Consider the following 21835-nt stretch of genomic DNA (forward strand, 5'->3'; position numbering starts at 1 on the left):
CAACCGCAAAAAAACCGCAGATTAAATTCTCCGAAAAGCCCAGTGACTCATTAAAATAAACATCAGCAAGTGCTAAAGTCTTTTCTTTTCACACGCTAAACTTTCCGCTATGTTCGGCGACTGCCAAGAAAATCAGAGCGACACATGCTTAAACTCTTCAAGTGGGAGTGAGGAGCGAAGCTTGCTGTGGTGAAACAGAATGGAGCCATGTGTCTGCAGTAGAGTGCAGTCGGTCCTCTCTGCAACGGTTGATCCTCCTAGGCCAGGGGTCGGCAACCCTGGTCCCGGAGAGCCGCAGGGTGTGCTGGCTTTCGTCTCCACCTTAGAATGAGCAACCGATTCAGACCCAAGAAACCGGGTGAGGTGAGTTAACTGTGTAATCAACGGCTTTCATTGATCAATTAACGCCAAGTAACAACGAAAGCCAGCACACCCTGCGGCTCTCCGGGACCAGGGTTGCCGACCCCTGTCCTAGGCAGATACTGAGCCTGGCTCTTTGGACTCCAGGTACATGACTGGTCCCTGTTTTCTGATGCTCTCCCTGTCCTGGCAGTGATGCCTCAGAGCAACCATTGATGGCAATGATCACATCTTGTAGGGATGGCTATTTCTGTGACACACACACACACACACATGCACATATGCATGCACACATGCATAACAGTACACAACACACATGTACACATGGCACACCACATGCATGGACTGTAAACATATGCGCACACACACATGCATACAAGGACACACACCATATGTGCATAAATAAAACAGACCATATTGTACATACACATGTACTCTCCACACACAGGTCCAGGTGAACACAGACACGCATGTATATGTGAATAAATACATACACAAACCCAGCTTGCATACACAAAGCATGACATAGTGTTCACACACATGCACACACACACTTCTCTACCATCAAGGAAAGTTGCTCTCGGAGAGAGGGTTGCAAGTAGCTATTATGTGTGAATCAACTGGCCTATTTGAATATTAATGGCGGCTATTTACCAATATGGAGTCTTTATGTATTTAGTCACTGGACTGCATTTAGTGTTCAGTCACAAAGGCATCAAAGAGCCTTCTCCATCGGCCCAGCTGAGCAGATGCAACCATAACACAGGCACACACATATCTATTCAGCATTAGCGTTGCATTATGGAAGCAGATGCAACCATAACACAGGCACACACATATCTATTCAGCATTAGCGTTGCATTATGGAGATGGAGACAATGATTATGGCTCCATTTCAATGAGAAAGCAATAGAAAAACACCATTTGTCACCCATATCAATGACCTGAAGTGGCATTCAGAGCCGAGCGTGGAGAAGAATGAAGTCTCACCTGCAGGAGGTGTTTCTGAGCGGGTAGTTATTTCCTGTCTAATTCACATTTCAACACAATGGCGTGAATGAAAGCATAAATGCATCAATCGTGAATACAGAAAATCCCCATTACCCTGTCATTATTAGGGGAAAATATTAATGCATTTATAAAAGCGTATAATTTATGTCTGCACTGGCATTAACCTACCTCTTTTCATATATTCAGTCCTTTCACTACCGACAGGTATTTTATAGCTATAAAGAACACAAAGAACAGTATGGTATTTCTCTTTATCCTGCATATTAAATCGTGTTTATGCAGACCGTTAGTTTGTGAGGGATACTCATGTGCGCTCACCTGCCGGGACGATGACCCGCCTCTCATTGGTGGTCATGTTTGGGGGCGGTCCGTTCTTCTCATCCATGTAACTCCCGTAGTTCATCTGAGAGCCGTCTGTTCCGCCCACCAGCTTATTGCATTTCCCCACGCTGCAGTCGACCGGGGACTCCCTGCGGCCAGGAGAGGCAGACTGAGTGAGGGTGGGGTGAGGGTGGGGCTGTTCTGGGCAGGGGTGAGGGTGGGGCTGTTCTGGGCAGGGGTGAGGGTGGGGCTGTTCTGGGCAGGGGTGAGGGTGGGGCTGTTCTGGGCAGGGGTGAGGGTGGGGCTGTTCTGGGCAGGGGTGAGGGTGGGGCTGTTCTGGGCAGGGGTCGTAGAGTGGCCTGTAGCGTAGTGGTTAAGGTGCATGACTGAGACCCGCAAGGTTGATGGTTCGATCGCCGGTGTAGCCACAATAACATCCGCACAGCCGTGGAGTCCTTGAGTAAGGCTCTTAACCCTGCATTGCTCCAGGGGAGGATTGTCTCCTGTTTAGTCTAATCAACTGTACGTCGCTCTGGATAAGAGCATCTGCCAAATGCCATTAATGTAAATGTAATGTAATGTACATGGGCAGAGTAAATGGGGGTGGGCACAGGGCTCAGAGTGTGATTGGGGCAGAATGAACGGGGCAGGGTCAGAGGTGAGGCTGAGGGTGTGGTTGGAGTTTGGGGCAGTGGTGAGGGTTGGGTGGGTTTTTTTGGGGTGACTGAAGAAAGAGGGGATTGGAACACTAAGGGCAAGGCTGGTGAACCAGGCATCACTGGATATTCCATTTAGTTGTTGAAAAATATAACAGTTTTGGGAAGGAGGCTTTACTTTCATGAAACCTATCAGTTTTAACGGAAATGATAGTATGTGTGTGTCTGTGTGTGCATTTGTGTGTATGCGTGTTTAATTGCACAAGGGTCTAAGTAACTATGTGGGCAATTTTCTGGGTGAATGTGTGCAGATAGTCTGTGTGTATGTGGTAAATATGTGGGTAATTTTCTGGGTGAATGTGTGCAGATAGTCTGTCCGTATGTGGTAACTATGTGGGTAATTTTCTGGGTGAATGTGTGCAGATAGTCTGTGTGTATGTGGTAACTATGTGGATAATTTTCTGGGTGAATGTGTGCAGATAGTCTGTGTGTATGTGGTAACTATGTGGGTAATTTTCTGGGTGAATGTGTGCAGATAGTCTGTGTGTATGTGGTAAATATGTGGGTAATTTTCTGGGTGAATGTGTGCAGATAGTCTGTGTGTATGTGGTAACTATGTGGGCAATTTTCTGGGTGAATGTGTGCAGATAGTCTGTGTGTATGTGGTAACTATGTGGGTAATTTTCTGGGTGAATGTGTGCAGATAGTCTGTGTGTGCGTGTGTGTGTAGGTCTGACAATCCAGCCCCCACTGTACCTGGATCCATTCATGTGGTCGTATTCCCTCTTGACATGGACACGTACGGGCTGGCCGATCCACTCCTGCTGTGGGGGTAAGGGGTTGATCTTGTGAGGCTGCCCGTAGTCCTGCGTGCCCGATGCAGTCATATCAGCCTTGGGGAGGGGAGCAGCAGCAGCGTATGGCGGCTCGAACAAAGACTGGTCTTCGCTCACCACTGACAGCGCCTCCTAGTGCGCAGGAGGAGAAAGAGCACATTTTAACAGGCTCATAGGTATTACAGAACCCATTCACGTACTGTCAGGTGATAATAAAGATTAGGATTTCTGACATGACCAATCACACTGTGAGTATCTGACATGTTAGATTTATTTAGCTTTTAGGCTATTTAAGCAGTAGGTACACTTAGGGGCAGGAAAAAGCAGGCATTGCTGGGCTGAATGGCCTGTTCTCGCATTACCCTATGTTATGTTACGTTATGTTATGTCATGAAGTGCACATATTAACTTGTCCATGAACAAGGCACTTCAGTAATCAAGGCCACAACAGCCTAACAAATGTGCTAAGATGCTGAAATTGTATTTTCAGGAGAAAAATGTACAGTGCATTATAGTGAGCATGGTAGCGATCACTATATGTTTGTGTTGGTTGGCACTTCCATTCAAAATAGCTAAAAATCTTTACCGTGAAAACGTTGTTTCAAAACCAAACTCAATGCCATTTCGCAGGTCTACTACAATGGCACCAGGCTCACCAACTACTGATTTGGTATTGCTACGCCATTTCTGTGTTATGGATACTCTTAAAAATGTGCATAAAACAACTAAATCAACAACTAAGGTATCCTGACACAAGACCACTCATTATGTCCATAATTCACAAGCATGGGTACTTTTTCTCATTTGATGACTATACATTTTATTCAATTTGAATTACACCTCAGAATTCTAAATTTCACCCATGAATTGTCCATAGACTTAACATGGGGAAACAAAATGACTGGGAATTGGTAGTTTGCCATAAAGCATTGCGAGTAATTCACAGAACTCACAGCAGTCTGCTGTAATTTCCGTGTTATGTTTGCAATGTCTCTCATGGTGCATACAGTCAAAAAAAAAAGAAAAAAAGCATCAGCTAATAATGTGTGATCTTCAAATGTAAAGGCTAGCGTGGCATGGAAGTAGAATAATCCGCCTTCTCTTTAATAGGGTTTGCATCTAATCTTGTCGATGGCACGGAGTGTGGCCACTTCAGTATCACTGAAGGAGGTTATGTTACATACTAAAACCCACAAGTAACAGTGTCATTAAATAAAAGTTAATGCTCAAAGCTAATATAATGGCAATTTAAAATGGCAAAATGGTTTTCTTGCTTGGAATAAAATAAATATATACAGAAAAATCAAGAACACATACATAACTTGCGATGAATGTAATATATGCATAACTATTTGCTATTAATATTTCTGAGGCATACTATGAATACTATACAGCTTACTAAGAATCAAGAAATTGATCAAGAGAAAATGTTTAGAAAAGTCACAAATAAAAGGAACAAGGGGTACTTAGCCAGAAAATAAGGAATATTTTTATTTCAATTTGCAATTCTGTTTCTATTTCATTTTTTCCCCAGCCTTCAAAACTTCCAGAAACAAACACCATCATTGCTTCTCAGCACTTTGGCGCAATCGGTTTCAAGCCTTTCAGAAGCTGAATAATAATGAAAAATACCCCCTTCAGCTACTTTTTGTGTTTTTCAACCACCTAAAATTGTACAAGTCATAATAGCATTCTTAAGGACATGTAGTAAAATGCAGTTTGAATGGCCAGTCATTGTAATGGAAATGTTGAGGATGAGCTTAAGCAGTTTACTGTAGCATGTTGCTGGTGTTTGCCCTGACTCCTGTTCTGTCAGCAGAAACAGTTACAGGTGCAGGAGTCACGGGCAGTGCCTGAATGCATTTAACTTCAACCCCATTTCAGTTCCGGCAACTCTACTCACATGGGGTTTCCAGAGAATGACGTGTCTTGACAATGCACAACATACTTCATGCACAATTTCACAGTTTGTGACCCATTCTTTCTTGAAAATGTCATGCGCATTTCCCAAAACGTGAGATATGAGGAGAGTTTTTTCAGGAGCGTTACTTAAAGTGTTGTCCCTTCAGTTAACGCTCGAGGTGTATTTGCAATACGGTATCAAAATTACATCAATTGACCTGATTGACTGAGGCAGTTTGTACTGTATTTGAGTGGGTATTTTGAATTCTTTTTTTCACGGTGCAATTTTCAATCACTATGGTAACAGGATATACCATTTCAAAGCATTTAAACTCAGGGTTATATCTGTATAACTGTTGGGAACAAGAGTTTCTTATTTTGTAACATGCGGGTGGCAGAACGAGCGCGTGGAAACCTCATTTGCATTTTGGAAATCCACAGACTACACAAATCAAGGTAATGTTAGTGTCCTTTTTTTTCTAAAAACATGCTAACTCAAAGAAAAAGATAGAAACCACTGTTTGCTTAATTCCTCCAGATAAATTTTATCCGCAAAAAAACTACAGTAAGAATTGTGCTGATCATACAGCCGGCTACGGGTACGACTGAGGTGTATAGTTTGTTAGGCATAAACCAGCAACACATTTTTTCACCTAATGAAACCGTAGCATTTTCAATAAGCATGCTGAGACTGTCACACATTGGCAAAAACAGTTTTTGAGACTTTATGCAAAAAAAAAAAAAGGTTTATGTTTTACAACGAAAAAAGGTTATTTTGCCTTGCCTAATTATAAATAAATGACTCTGCCTTTGGAGGACTCAATAAAGAAATTTTTACCTCATACGACCCATAATATAATTTAGTGCCATTTAGTGCCATCCCATTGGAGTCTCCAAACATAGGCGTCATTTACACAGGGGCCATGGGAGACGCCCCCCCCCCCCCCCCCCCCCCCCAATATCTGAGAAAGCCTTATCTGTCGCCCACAATGTTCGGCCTCGATTCAAACTGGGCCAGATGCGCAGTGCCCCTTGTCCCCCGCAAGCACGGCTACAGAAGTCAAAGACAAACTAGTTGCTTTCACTTCCCGACTTCAACAACCAAATGTGAACGCGGCACAAGAAAGCGTGTTTCTGAGCACATCAGGCACAGCCACAATCGTCTGTATCCACTCAAAAACAGAAAATCTTTTCAGTGAGAAAAAACGCTTCCACTTCCACTGTGCTTGAGCTTCTGTATCTTTGTTTCAGTGATATTTAGAGTGATGGACAACTTTTAAGAAGGGACCAGGATTATGCCTGTCGTCAAAAGTGTTCAAGAATAGTAGTAGGTTGCCTAGTTTGGCAGGAGCCATGTATCTTTTAGAAAAAGAAAACACAGCCAGACTCTGAAGCTGTTTGGTGATCGGCTGAAAAGTGGCTCATTGCTCCAGTGATGCCTGCCTGTTTTCCTCCAATGGAGATTGGTAAGACCACAGCCATCAATATCTCATCCTAGCAAGTGCTGATTTTCTTCCAGTTTACTCTGTAAGGAGAATTTGAGCCAATCCAACCCTTCAGTGTTATGCAGGATTGGAGAATGCCGGTGAATCAGCTTCAGGTGTTTATACCTTTTCCAGGAGGTGAATCCAACCATCATCAGGAACAGCCACACCTGCATCTGGCCTAACATATATTGTGAATATTTTTTTTTTTTCCAAATAGAAAAAATAAACTGTTACAAAGGTACAGTTTTCATACGCCTAGTTCTGGTTCTGGCTCTGGTTCCGTTCTGGAGTCTCAGAACCTTGGTGCTTTGTGGGTGGCGAACCAGCCCACATCCATACCAGTTTCCGCAGAACCAAGTTATTTTCGGTTTGAACGCGCCGGCTGGTTCGAAATTAGGTCCGGGACCCAAACCGGCATGGAGCCTTGCCAGTGTGAAAGGCCTGAGAGAGGCACTTGTTTTCCAAAACGGAAATGGCACTCCTAGTGGGACTGCGGTGCCACTCCCAAGGAACATCATCATGTCCACTCCACATTTTAAAAATCATTCGTCATTGTGACCCAGTGCATCGTGCACCATTACGGTGTTGCAAATTATGAGAGAGCTGCTGATTGGCCAGTCTTCACACCTGACTCCCCGGAAAGGGGAGGGTGCAAAACCAGCAGTTCTCAGCCCTCAAGGAATGTGATCTGGTGATTCCTGACTTTACGGGAAGACTACTGATTACACGATTATACCCATCAATCCCATAAGGGCATATGCTGTCATGTTAATTTGCATTATATTTCTTTGTCCGTTAAATTAAAGGACAGGGAAACATCTGTGTCTGACTCAATGTGGATTAATCGTGGCTCATCTCTTAAATCAGTTTCATGGTAAGGTAATCTCTCAAGGTAATAAGAATCACGCATATGTCTGGGTGAATACAGTACAGATCACTTAGAGAAACAGTGAGGAAGTTTACCACTTGTTGAATTGAATGTTTTGGACTAGTGCCCTAGCCTGAAAGGCTACTAGATTGACCTTTGACCTGATATTGATGTCTTTTACAAGAGATATACACTGAATAAGCTGTGTGTTTATATCTGTTTTTATATAATCTGATGCTTATAGTGTTATGGGTGAAGAGATAAACATGTACATCAGAAGGTTACAGGTTTAATTCCTATGTGGCTGTTGTACCAAAAAGAAAGCTACCTAATCTGAATGTATTCTCTAAATATTACCATGTGTACATTCATGGATAACACAAGCTATGAAAGTCATTGTGCAATGATATTAAAGTGGAACGAAAGTTAACCAGTCGTATTAACTCCCAATAAGTCTTTATCGGATTCTGAACCACAGTCATGAGAGAAGGGAAAGATGTTTACCTGTCATGAGCGATGTGTTCACCTAATGTGTTCATTGTTTTTTCTTTAGGTGAGTTATAACTCTGAATTTCTAAATAGTAATGCCATTACATCCTAGCAGCATTTTGGCTTTTGGCAGATTTACACAAACCTTTGAGTGGCAAGCCTGGTTCTCTAACTTATGCTACACTAGTGAAGACTACGAAGCTCTAATCCATGTCTTTGGTTTCTGTTGAGATGATAGACCAAAATGAATTATTATTCAATAGAGGTCTTTGAGTTTATGAACACACTATATTGCTCAGCAACTGACAGACTTATTTAATGCCAATATGTGTTTTGTTTAGCGCTAAACTACAGAAATCGTATCTTTTAACCGACAGTTTGGTGAGGGTTCTGATTGGCTTTAATTCCACCAGGTGACACCCCCTTTAACAGGACATTGGAACAGACCCGTGGCTGCAGGGTGACAGACCCCTGACAGAAGAGAATATGGCAGCACGTGTCCAGACCATCAATCAAATCGTTCCGGCAGATATTGACAGTCATCGTAACCCGAAAGTGCTATCGGCATGGTCCATGCCAGCTAACTGTAGTACACGACTGTAAAAAAAGCAGCACAATATTGCCAGATAACCGCGACTATGCCGTTACGGCTGTAGCATGTTGCTGCCACATTGACATAATCGCCACCCCCCATATAAACCTTGATTGACAAGACGTGTGCTCCACAATGACTGTGGAGCATTTTAAAAATAGGATTGCCAAAATCCACATGTGATGGTGCACAAGCGTTGGTCTCTGGTTCTTCATTTTAAAGGTGCATGATGCATTGGGTCACAGAAATGTTTCAAATGTGTGTGGAGATCATGTATGTGTGTGTGTGTGTGTGTGTGTGTGTGTGTGTGTGTGTGTGTGTGTGTGTGTGTTTATAATAATAACAATAATAATAATAATAATAACCCCAGGTGGGTCTGTGGTTCCCAACCCCAAGGTATTTAATGAATAAATGGATTAGTGAAACCCTTCTGCGCTGCCGCATCAGTAAAACCGCCATGTGCCGCCGCCAGTACCGGCCGTAGTCACACCTAGACAAGCGCGACTCCGCGCAAGAGCGACACACTTCCAGTCAGTCAAGTTGTTTTTTTTTTTTGCGTTCACACGCCCTTTGTTGCAGATCTAGTGAACATTCCTGCCTTTTGTTTGAGGAGGAAAGGGAAACCTGTCCGGAAACGAGATTGTGTAGAACAGGAAGCCTAACACAGCTTGATTAAGACTCCCCCTTTTGATGCGTACGTTTGGATACAGTTACTAGTCAATCAAGAATGTGGCTCTTGAGTGCTACAGAGAAATACACCATATTTATGTTGAGGGGGTGTGGGCAAGATTTTTTTTTTTATGAACCAAAAAAGATTTGAACACCTTACAGATAAACAAGCGATCCACCACTGCCGTTATGATATAAAGCATATAGATACTGATAGCTACTCCGTATCCTTGCTCTCCATCTCTGGACTGTTTGCATGCTTTACTGTATTTCTGTTATTGCTTTTTTGTCTGATCTAGGCAACTTATATTCAAAATAACCCACGTACATAAGGACGTATGCAGCTAAATATGAAATGTATGGCACGCGCAATATGCGTTTATTATATTTGTTACTATTTCACCTGTTTACCTTTAACGTGTAATTATTGTTTTACATCAAGACTGTATTTTCCTTGTCTATTAAATAATAGTAATAATAATAATGTATCCTTCAATGCACTTGTTGCGCACTTTGCGATCTCAACCACAAGCGCACTCTTTAGTGAAATGATTTCATCTACAGCAAGCAATTATGCTCCGTCAGTGCTTTCGTGGACCCCAGAATCACACCACACCCAACGCTGCTATGATACTTTTTCAACCACAAGAGTCCCGCTTTTTTTTGCTTTCAAGGAAAACAAGAGTCGCGTTTCCTTCTTTCCATTTTTTTCTGAAAGGGCAACCATCTACAAACTTGTTTTCCACTTCAAATACAAGTAGCGCATGCTACGAGCCAAAGTTGTGTAAACATTAATCCAGACACAACATCCTTACGATGATGCTTAAGGGTGCAACATTTTGCGAATATGTAGAGCATAATCGTATTTCTGTGTGTCCCTGTTAGCCTGTAGCTATACGGCTAAACATTCCTGAAATATGCACTACACAGACTATGTTAATGTAATACGCGTACCTTGTAGGTGACATAACCTTTATTAATTTCACGGTAAACTGCGCACCGGGAGCCAATGTGTGGCTTCCTGTCATGACATTATCGACGAATTGTACGGTGCACGCATGTAAGTGTGAATCTCAAAAGACAGTCTGGGCACCTCTCTTTAACAAATAGTAGTGACCTACTGTGAAGGTGTATTTAACATTACAGCTTTAGGCAGACTGAGAAGGGAAATCATCCGGCGCGATTTCCATGTGCGGTGGACAATTTGATAATCGGCGCTGTGGTGTGAAGGAAGCCACATCTTTCATACTTCAGAATAATGTTTTTTTTATTTATTATTATTATCGCTTTTATCACTGGCACTAAATCATATATAGTGCCGAAGTAGAATTACAATGCGTCACATAATAATGCATTCGTTTGGAAATACAGGCATAGCATATATCGGCTATATTTTTTCTCAGACAAAATAACCACTTTGTTTAACTTCAGACGTGCGCCTGCGATGCCAACTACGACAGCAGATTCTGTTGAAACATCAAGTCTCGTTCTGCTACGCCTTTTCACATTCAACAAAGTTTCAGTACAAAGGAAAAGGAAACTTCTGCAGAAAGAGGAAAAAAGAAGGAAATCTGGTTACCGCTTTCGGGGCAAAAAGAAAACGACACTTCACAACCACCGCTCTGCTCCAACGCAGGACGACCCATGCTAAAAGGAGACGCAACTCCCAAATCCAAGCTCTCCCAAAAACGGAGATCCCCGTTCCCCACCCTTACCTTAATAGTTCCGTCCATTTTGGGAATTTTTCAGTGGACCCCAACAATATTCCAAACATGACACGCTCCTGAATTAATTCCAGCGTCCGATATGTCGCGGAGAGAAAGAGACAGTTAACCGGATGGTTTTTTTTTTCTAAATTTGGGAAGTGAAGTCACTAACTTTTGAGTAGGAAGCTATGTGTGTCACTGTTAGCCCTCCCTTCGTTACAACGCCAAAGAGCAGGATATTTGTCCCGAACAGATAAGCAGAGAACACAATGGAAGTTTTCCCTTGTTTAAATGTTTTACTTGGAAATGTTTATGAAATTGTTCAAAGCGTTTTGCGTACAACAAATTGTTTTTCGTCGAATTGTCAGTGGCTGCGAGATAGATTTGCATTTTAATGTTTTCAAAACTTTCTTAAAAACGTAAGACAATTACCTTGCATTCATATCAAATCATATATAATAAAAAAACACTATGTTCGGTTATTTTGGCATGAAATACCAAAGGATTGTTTAAATAAATTATAGTTTTGCAATCGAAGTCGGACAACTCCGAATTCTAACACGTGGACTCATTGGACTCAGATAGTAGTTGTGTTGAACCATCATCTCACTGGTCCATTTGAAATTACCTCTGTGCATTAAAGGTGCGGAATTAAGATCTGGAATCGCTGGCGCAAACTGCTACAGTTCAGTATAACAGCAAGGACTTGGTGGTAAAACACATTCAGCAGAATTCAAGCTTAAAAGTATTACCTGTGAAACGAATCTTTCCCTTTCAGTGGTAGTCCAGACCTCGGTAAAGTTTTCCTGAAACACCATTAATAAATTCCGAGCAGGCGCACCCCTGCCGCACTTCTCCAAGTCTGCGCTACACGTGTGTCTCCTCTATCCAACTAAGAAATGAATTATGGATCCTATATCTCCATAAGGCTGAAGACATATCTATTGGATCTAATAATGTAGTCCTTGTTCTGAATTCTCCCTGCCACGTTCCCACTGATATTGAACAGGTTACGATAAATATTATAAACAGACTGGTTTAAGGCATCAATGTCAATGATGCAATATGAAATATGCTCCATTAGAACAATAAAACTAAATCGGGCATATGGTTTTACCTAGACATTAATGTATTCCGGATGGACTGCGAAATGTACGTTAGGCACTGCCTATTTACGAATTATTATTGTTACTCTTATCATTAGGAAATATTTGAAAGTGAATATATTCTATATTTTAAACGTGGCTGTAAAGTGTAACAAAATCTCAGCTAAAGGGGCCCCGTCTCTGACTTTTTCCCTTCCCACAGCAGCGTTTGGTGAGGCAGCATTCTGGAGCTCTCCCCCTCCACGCATTTTTTCCTCCTCCTTCTTGAAATTACCCTCATCAATTCCGCCAAAATCTCCGCGCAGATGCTAGACAAGGAGCCAGCGCTGAACGTGATCAGACCAATGGGGTATCCGCCTGGAGGAGCTGGGGCTACGGCTCAGCCAAACGGAGTCCGCGCCGCCGCGACTGACACGAGGGGTCGGGCTTGTCTGCTCTCGATTTGGGGGTTTGCGCAGGGGATAGGCCCCCCTTGGGACCGCCACATCTGGATCCTGCCAGGGGTCAAGGCTTCTCGTGCCTCAGGCCAGTTCAGCGCGGTGTAATTAAGGGAGACACCTTGTTTAACTGTTTGGTGGCGGTCCCCATTTTTGTTCAAGTTAACCGTATGTTGCTTTTAAACAAAAAATGTAATTCAATTGTCACGCGCTTTGATGCTTTGTTAGCCTATAGCCTACACGAATATGTGAATTTGATATTTTGAGGGGTTTTGGTTGTCGATGTGTACGTGAAACTTGAATAATGTATCATCTGATGTTCTTGATTGGTGTGGTCGAGTGTTTTTTTTGTTAGGATGGACTTTACATAATAGACGTTCGTAACGTAAAACTTTGACTCAAACAGTAGACTACGCATGGAGACTACCCGCCCCCTTCCCAACACGCAGCTATTCAAAGAATCACTGAAGTTTAGAGGCGAAACATGTGCCTACCCGAGGGCCTGAAATGTGTACACGCCATTGTTTTAATTAAAATAAAATTGTCTCTAAATGGATGGCGAGACAGAGCTCTTTCTTGGCTCGGGGGAGGGATGTTGGCGCGAGTGATGATGAGGTTCGAAACTCCCTGGGAGCCGGAAACCAATTCATTTATACGTTTCTTGCCCGTTTCAGTAGTCAATAATAATAATAATAATAATAATAATAATAATAATAATAATAATAATAATAATAATAATAATAATACACCCGCTGTACGAATTATTGAATTTAATTTGATGTGATCTGCAAATAAATAGTGTCGACAAATACAAAAACAAAACTAAAGAAAACAAATAAAATATAAAATAAAGCAATCTACGTATTTAAGGACTGAGTAAACAACTGTGTAGGCCACTTCAGCTTGGAAATACACACCACAGCAATTTAATCTAATTCCTTCATTTAAACTGCTCGTTGTTCACGAAGCTGGATGAACGACACGTATAACATGATGTATTCTAAAATGGACTTAAATAGGACTAAGTATGGACGGAAAACTACTGCCACTGCTAGCCATATGCATTGGAGAAAAAAACCTCCCAATGCCGACACCCCTAAGCTGACAGCACAGCTAAAATACAAATTAATTTACTAATATAGATAACAAGTCAGTGAATATGTTGCATGGTCGATGTTTATCAAAAAGCGTTAGCTATGCGTTTATCTGATGTGGTCCAGACCGCATTCTTACCCGCTTCCCCGGATTGACCCATTTTTATTTTTTTTATTGAGTCAGTCAACTAAAGGTGCAAACCGAGGTTTGTTTTGGCATCAGAGTTCAGCATACATTCGTGGGTGATCACCATAACTTAACGTAGGCCTATTGGTTGCCTACTTTTGAGTGATTTTAATGTGAAAAATTTGAACCAAATTATAGGCCTATTTTTTGTGACTGCTCCGTTTCTTTGACTAATTTATTTTGGTTTCTTAAACATGAAATACCAGAATGTGATGATCTGCTTTATTGTGACTCTAATGTCAATCGGAATAAATATATAATAAAAATGAACCAATAAACCAGAAGGAGACACGTTTAGCAGCAGCCAGCAGACTTTCCAAGCGCCCCACTTGGTCCCTAGTGTGGTAACAAACATTTTTGAAAGGCCAGTAAACAAATGCAAGTTGGTTTATACAGTGAACCACAGAACATCTGGATCTACGCTCGAGCTTGACAGCCAAACACGTCCTCCCATGGCGCGCCGCAGGAGGCCAGAAACCCTTCACTGTTCGGAGGGAATCAGGGAAGTGGGCGGAAACCGTAAGGTGCAGGCTGGGTGAGTGCGCGCCGTTATCTACCTCGCGTGGGCAAGTGCGCGCGCCCACAGACGCCGTCAACGAAAACATAGTTTCGTTTAAGACCTGTGTGAAACGGCAAGCTTTTCTGTAATGATTATTATTGTAGTTATTGCTGTTGTTGTTGTTGTTGTTGTTATTATTATTATTATTATTATTATTATTATTATTATTATTATTATTATTATTATTATTATTTTATTTTTTTATATACGTATTATTTTTATTTTTATTATGATTATGATTATTTAATCACCTGCGTCACTATAATATACATGTGGAGTGTGTTTGTTTGTTTATAGGCATCGTAATCACACACAATAAAGTAAAGAGTAGGCTTACAATTCATTGTATTCTCCGCACCTTGTCGATAGCAGTGTGGTAGACATTCAAATTTGACCTGTCTCTGGACTTACCATATTTAGCCACAATGAAAAACAAGATTAAAACATTTAAGAGTTAACATTTTCATTTTCGTGTCAAACTTTTAAAGACATGTGTCTTCAACCATGAAACTGTTCGGCCGACATGCATCGGGGCTTTCGGCCTCCACATTGAGTGCTCTGGTACGCCCGCTGCCTCTCTCGGGTAAAGGAAAAGCCGAAGTCAAAATATTGAGGGCAGAAAACGGAGACTGCTCTACACAGACCCGGACTGTCTGGCCCCTTCCTTGAGGCCATAATTAATTTGAGATTTATTTTTATTGGAGAGTTCGGGTCTCGCGGGTCTCGCCTGGCCTTAACCAAACAAAAGTACAGCTAGACCGTAGATTCGCTTGAATGAAGTTGAATATTTCTTTAAAACTTGTCTCGAGGCATGCCTGGTTCACATTCTGACCCATATTCTGCTCCCATCCGAAATAGAGGAGCTGAACTATCCAGCTGCCGAAAAAAATAAATCATTGCATTGGCCGTATTTCTTTTAAATTCCGCACAGTCATAGATCCTTTTGGTAAATGGTAAATGTGTACGACTTCATGAATCTTGGGCGTGTCAAAGATAGCAGTGCAAAAACACCGTGCGACAAAGCTATTAGCACAGAACCCACGCACGCACGGAAGTAGTGAAACATCAGTTTGGAACGGCCCTACCATAGATTACCGGGTAGCTACCGCAACCGTGTGAAAAACGTCTCAAAGACTATTTATTAAACTGACGTACCGTTAACCTATTGTTTAGAGATTGTTCATCTGGCATCCCTATTGCGAACTGTGTGACGAGGAAGCACAACATCAATTTGAGACATATGTTTATTAGTTATTTTTGGATTAAATTGATCCTCGCCCCACGGAAACCCCCCACAATACGTTTTCAGAGCCATATTTTAATTCCATTTCTCTCTCCTTTTTTTCAATTTGAAGTGTTTTTTTAATTCTTTTTTTTAGAAATGCCAACTCGTGTTCTGCAATTGAAAAAAGGCTGTAACATGCCCTTCTCATATTAATTAACGTTTTATATCCCAGTCACTGATCGCTCAAAATGCACTATGGTAAGGAAAACTCTGATTTCCAAGCATCTTTTCTCCTCAAACATTACGTTGCAGCCGGTCTCTCGAAACAAATCCGGAATTGTTCCCATGCATATGCCTACTCTTACAACAGTCTTAGTGCAAAGCAACCCAAACGTTATGACTCTGGGTGTGTGGAAAAACCTTCGGTGTCAAGGGTAATAGGTCTCCATAACATTGCACAACACTACGCCTTTGAAATAGTTTAATAATAGTTTAGTATTAAAATACTATGCCCCAGGGCCAGATGCAATTTAACCACAGTACGCTTTGTCCTGTACCCTGAGCGAACGAGGAGATCAGATAATGATACTTTGACATTTCAACAACATTTCAGGATAAATAAATAAATAAATAAATAATGTAAATGTACTGTAAATGTATACATTTACGCTCATTATTTCTAAGCAATGACCACTTGGTGGCCTGGCCTACAGTTAAATTACACAAAATAGGCTACATTTTTTTTTTTTTTGAATATATAATCTCACATGAAGTGGTATGTCACACTGACTAATTGTCTATGCAATATCTACAACATTCATTCTTATGGATTATAGGGCTATAACTACCCATTCAAAGAAATACAACTAAACCTAATAAATAAAGACCGATGAGAATACTTGACACGTATTCTATTTCAGCTCATAAAGTTCCAAACATTCCACCGCACAGGCATGCACTTCTGCCGCTGCGTTTTTCCTCCAAAATTTTTTTATTTCTGTTCTGGAGCTGTGCCATGTCAATAGAAATTGGGACAATAAAGAACTGCCCCCTCCCCCCCCCCCTCCCGTCTCCATCAAATTGTCTCGAGGCATTAAAGTTACAGTATGAATTTCCATAGCGTTCCGTATGATTTGATGTGCGGGGTGTGTTTGAAAACGTGTAAACCAGATGTCGGCTATTTGGTTTGTTTACATTCTTTCAGTCTGTGGGAGAGAAGGAAAAAAAAAAAAACCGTACGATGTCACATATAATAAAATATGTTAAAGTAATCACAGTGACCTACTATAGAGGCCAAGAGATAAAAATTTGTCATGACGTCTATGTAGATGAACAAAAATACATTTTATGGCCCAAACGCATTTGCAGCATGCCTGTTGTCCTCCAGAAACAAACTAATTAATGGCAACTCTTCATCAATTGCATTGACGCAACCGGTCTTAGAATAACTTTCTCCTGCTGTCCAACTTTATGACGTCATGTCGTATCCGACACTGTTCGGAAATTCTATTTGCAATTATTGGATAGTCGGTCTCCCTTTTTTTGGCATTGGTGTGCAGTAACGAAACGATTTCACAAAGGCTATCATCGCAATGCAATTCAGCTCAATAATATGCCCAGGCATGCGTCATAAGAGTAATTTGCAAAGTGCAGAGAGGTAAATTTGCGCCCCAGACCCTTTCCCCAACATTACCTGAACGAAGAGGCGATGTTGTCTTACCTTGACGTAAGACGCGGTGTCTGGAACAGTCTGGAACATTTTCTTCGAAGGAAAAGGCCTAAAATGTTCACTTTACCGACCCTGAAAGCACCAAGAAGAACAGAACATTGATGAGAAGATTATTATTATTATTATTATTATTATTATTATTATTATTATTACTGTGTTGTTGTTGTGCTGACAAGTAGGCCTATAATTAATGTCATCACGCACGCGCACGCAAGTGTCCTGACGAGCACAGAATCTTGACTCTGACATTGACAACCTCCCGTTGAACCTGTGACGTGGACAAACGGGTTGGCTACTTATTGGCTCGCTTTGGTATAAACGGAATCTGCTCGCAAGTATGTTCATGTCTTTAATTGAGATCATTGGGCAGTTTTGGCTCTGTGATTTTCAAGTCGCCTACTTAAAATAGCCCAAAATTAAACATGGGAAAGTTGTGCACCAGTAGCGCCACGGTGTTTAACGGTCGCACTGTAGTCAGCGTCCATCAATAATGTTTTATTTTGTGGGTCAACTGGGAGAACTCAGAAATGGTTTCCATAGAAATATGCCGATGAGTATAGGTATCCTCACAACAAGGCGGAAAGGGGGGGATTCGTCCCCTGGTCATAACGGATCACGTGATTGATCTACAATTAGTACGCTGATGAGTCTTTTTACACAATGATAAGATAATTATTCAAATATTGTCTAGGCTAAAACAGGAGCAGCAGCAGCAACAACAGTAAAACCACTACGACTACTACTCGGCTCCTACTAACCCTTCTACTACGCATAATAATAATAATAATAATAATAATAATAATAATAATAATAATATAATGTATACGCTACCTATTTTGGCTCAACTGATGAAAATAATAAAGTACAAATTAAAAAGCTTCGTTCCTTCCCTGCCCCCATCGCGTTGCAAAAGCTCGCCACATATTGAAACACTTTTCTCTTTAATAAGTGCAGCTTACAAAGTCTGGGGCGAAAGGGCACCGCGAGGACGGTGTCTTTAGGTTTTGCCTCAACGTGCAATTATCGCGCGCGCAGTTTAACATTCCTCGCCAGTCAGAATAGAATGAAAATACGACCGCCACTAGGCCTACGTCCAGAACATGCTACAATAATAATAAAAAATGAATCAATGAAAAGACACTGTATGAATTTAGTAGTTTTTATCAAAGCTCTTGGCGCCGCCAATGCCCCCAGTCCTACTGCCTATTCAACTATGAGTATAATGACGTCTCATTCATTAATTAATCATTTAGCCTATCCATTCATTCATCCATTCATTCATAAAGCTATTGGTACAACGGCATGAACTTCAGGAGCCATAATATAATGTCATTTTTAGGTCTGCACAACTTATCAATCTGCGGATTTCGCCCCCAAATTAACGAACCTTTGAAAGGCTTGGATACTTTCGTTACACATTTCAAAACAAAAGCTACAATACCAGCAATAATGGAGCAAAAAAAGGGGGGGTATCAATGTGCGTAATTCGATAGGAAAAGCTTTAACAGTAGCATTTGAATGACTGTATTTGTATTTGTTTGACAGACAATGACAAATTTCGGCATTTTCTTCACAACCCGTCACGCAGAAACAGGCTACAAAATGTGCAGGCAGAAGCACGCGCAGGCACACACATACATTTGCTCACAGAGCATATGACTTTTGGTTTAACGAACAAACCGCAGGAGCTATAACCAACAGACTAGGCATATTCGATTATAATTTAGTGCTGCCACAAAAATGTTAGTTTTTTTTTTCGTTGAACGGTCGCACAAGAGACTTGTCAGATGTAAAAACTCCTTGTGATAATCATCATATTTATTTACAATTTTGAACATTATAAACATCAACAAACCACTCAAAATATAGTCCTTCATATTGCATGTGTAGCCTAAATATTAATTGCACATCTAAAAATATACGATTGAATAGCTAATTATACTCAATATCAACAACACGCAGAGGCCTGATTTCGATTTTAGGAGGAAATGTTAAGATATGGCACTTTAAAATAAGAATTTAATCTTGAAATGAGTCGGGCTGTGCCTGTAATAGAGGAAGAAAAACGGTAATGTTTGAAACATTTGTGAAGCACTTTAAGGTAAATGTTGTGCTTGCCCCATAAAGTTTCCCAAATGCATCCAATTCCAAAAGGTAAAGGGGCGTACGATTCCGCATCTGCACCCAATTACTCGGTTGGGGACTCAGAAGGACTGTTAAATAAATGCCTGCACTTTCCTTTGGGAAGGTCTGTAGACGGAGTGCCTCTTGTGTTACATTTTAAGCATCTTGCCTTGCACGAGAGCTGCGCAGTTATCCATCATAAATTAGAGCAAACTTGTTTCGCAGAGTAAGAAATATTTATACATTGTATAGTGTTCATGTATATCTCGCAGGACAGACTGGACTATTAATTGCTCGGAGGAATTTAATCCAGAGTCCAGAAAACCGCCAGGATTGAGCATGTGCAAATTCTATTTCATGAGTCACCAAATTCACAGGCTTATACAAGTTGTCGATATTGCATGCATTTGTTCAGTTGCCCAAGGAAACAGCGAGGCCGAAACTCGTCGACTGACACAGTGTACAAAACGTGCATGCGCAACGATAAATCCAAGCGGGAAGGAAGAATAAAGATGAAAATAAAAACAGGATTTATAGTGATGTTATTGTACGGATGGAGTCTTTCCAAGGAACGGCAGCTGGGCAGAGGATAACACTCAAACGATGGAAATTGCGTATTCTCTCACTCACCTCTCGATATCTTCGTTGTAGTTGGCAAGTCTTTCAATCAAATTATTCCTCAATATAAATAATTAGTCCCTTTACGAAAAAAAGTTCCTACCACGGTTGACAGTTATTTCGAAAAGGCGGACGGTGTGCCGGGATGTATGAATGAAAACGCTTCTCTGATGCAGGGGCCTCGAGTCGACAGCCAATGAGAAAACACTGACAATCCTCCCCCAGAATGCTCGCGTAGGAGGGAGTCCGGACTACAAGCCCGCTGAACCGTGAAATAAGGGAAATTTAGCATAAATGGGAACAGTGCCGTAAAAAAAAGAAAGGAAAAAAGAGAAAAAGGCGTGAGGTCCTTTTTTATTTGAAAACAACTGACCTCCCTCCCGAGTTGCTTATTGGTTTCAACGTGTCACTTACCGCTGAACAAAAGTGGGAGAGCTCAACCGATTGATCAAAGTGGTACTTAAAAGTAATTCGCATTATAACACCTGCTGTTTAACCGCGCCTTGATTTGTGGTCAGGATATGGGCTAGGCATACACAACGTCCAGTTCCACCTTGTGCCAAAACAATGACGAATTATTTAATAGTATTAAAATGATATTATTTAAAATGATATTATTTATTAGCTCAGATAAAATGGTAAACAAATTAGGCAATGTGTATTCACTGGGTAGCGCCATAGGTTCACAGCCATTCAAATCGTTCCACAACTATTCATGACTGACCATGCATTTACTGATGTCCCATTTCACAGTTTAGCAGAAATAGTTCCCAGGAATATATCTGTAAACCAAAAGTCCAGATGTTTGGGGTTTCGGTCGCCATCACATTCACAAATCTGATAGTGTTAGCGTATTTAAATCGACATTGACGTTAATGACTCGCTAGGGAGCCCTCGATAAAACGTTTCTAGTGACCAAGGAGCTTTTTTCGTGGCTCTTGTCTTGCTTTTATTGTTTCTGCTGCGTAATGTATTTTTCAGAAACCATTTAATCGGTATGAGTATAGAGATTGCAGGACCCGATTTTGGCTGATGATTCCTGGAGGAGAACCCTTCGACAACATCTGCGCACCACGGCCTCGTGACGGAGACACGCGTCTCTAGTGAGGCTTTCTTTCCTGTTCTGTTGACCCCACTCACTCCACTAACTCCATTTCCTATGTTCAGGTTCTGTATCCTGCACCAGAAACGCACTATAAAGGAAGTCAGTTAACGCAGTGGGAGAGAAGTTGCCCAGGCATGGAATTCCGTGGCGACACCACGTCATCGTGACAAGCGTCACGAGAGTGGAAAAAAAGGCTTACAAACCTAGCGCATGTCGAGCATATAAAATCTGTTATCACACAACACGCTGACTTAAAAGGCTACTTTGCAACTTTGACAATTAAAGTAATGTTCTGAAATATGCTGAATCCTAAAATAATTTTTGTGTTGTCCTCTCCTGGTTACTACAGTATGAAAGATGATCAACCTTGCAAAATAAGGGTCACACAAAAGCAAACAAGAACATTAAGGAAATAAATACTGATAGATATATGAAGCGAAACAAAAAATGATGAAATCATGTATGTAGAAATGTTGTGTATTTAGTCTGCCCCCCCCCCCCCCCCCAAGAAATGGGTGTGGACCACATACATTTAATTACATCATTTTTACAACAGTAAGAACAGGGCCAATACATTTCTATAGGATGTTTTGATGACCAAATTGTTATTATTATTATTTTTCTTCTTCTTCTTCTTCTTCTTCTTCTTCTTCTTCTTCTTCTTCTTCTTCTTCTTCTTCTTCTTCTTCTTCTTCTTAGTAGTAGTAGTAGTAGTAGTAATATTATTATTTGCTACAACAATAACTTTGTATGG

At 41.2% G+C, this 21835-nt stretch overlaps 1 protein-coding gene and 1 long non-coding RNA gene across 3 annotated transcripts in view; one reads left to right on the plus strand and one right to left on the minus strand.

Moving 5' to 3' along the window:
* LOC133108587 (uncharacterized) overlaps positions 1 to 12726 on the plus strand; it is a 33669-nt gene extending 20943 nt beyond the window's left edge. The window contains exon 3 of the long non-coding RNA XR_009704677.1: positions 12206 to 12726. This is a non-coding gene — a long non-coding RNA (uncharacterized LOC133108587). The remainder of the gene's footprint in view (positions 1 to 12205) is intronic.
* Positions 1 to 20153, minus strand: part of fli1 (Fli-1 proto-oncogene, ETS transcription factor) — a 35738-nt gene extending 15585 nt beyond the window's left edge. The window contains exons 1-4 of one of the 2 annotated variants that reach the window (XM_061218184.1): positions 19989 to 20153; positions 17226 to 17306; positions 3105 to 3316; positions 1690 to 1841 (exon numbers count right to left, since the gene is read on the minus strand). In XM_061218184.1, coding sequence (XP_061074168.1) covers positions 1690 to 1841; positions 3105 to 3316; positions 17226 to 17264 — 403 coding nt within the window. In that variant the 5' untranslated portion in view covers positions 17265 to 17306; positions 19989 to 20153. Of the gene's footprint in view, positions 1 to 1689; positions 1842 to 3104; positions 3317 to 10906; positions 11040 to 17225; positions 17307 to 19988 lie in introns of those variants that run through there. The other variant, XM_061218185.1, reaches the window with a different exon arrangement.
* Positions 20154 to 21835: the final 1682 nt, after the last annotated feature.

The sequence above is a fragment of the Conger conger genome, chromosome 13 (assembly GCF_963514075.1).
Source record: "Conger conger chromosome 13, fConCon1.1, whole genome shotgun sequence".
Classification (NCBI taxonomy): domain Eukaryota; kingdom Metazoa; phylum Chordata; class Actinopteri; order Anguilliformes; family Congridae; genus Conger; species Conger conger.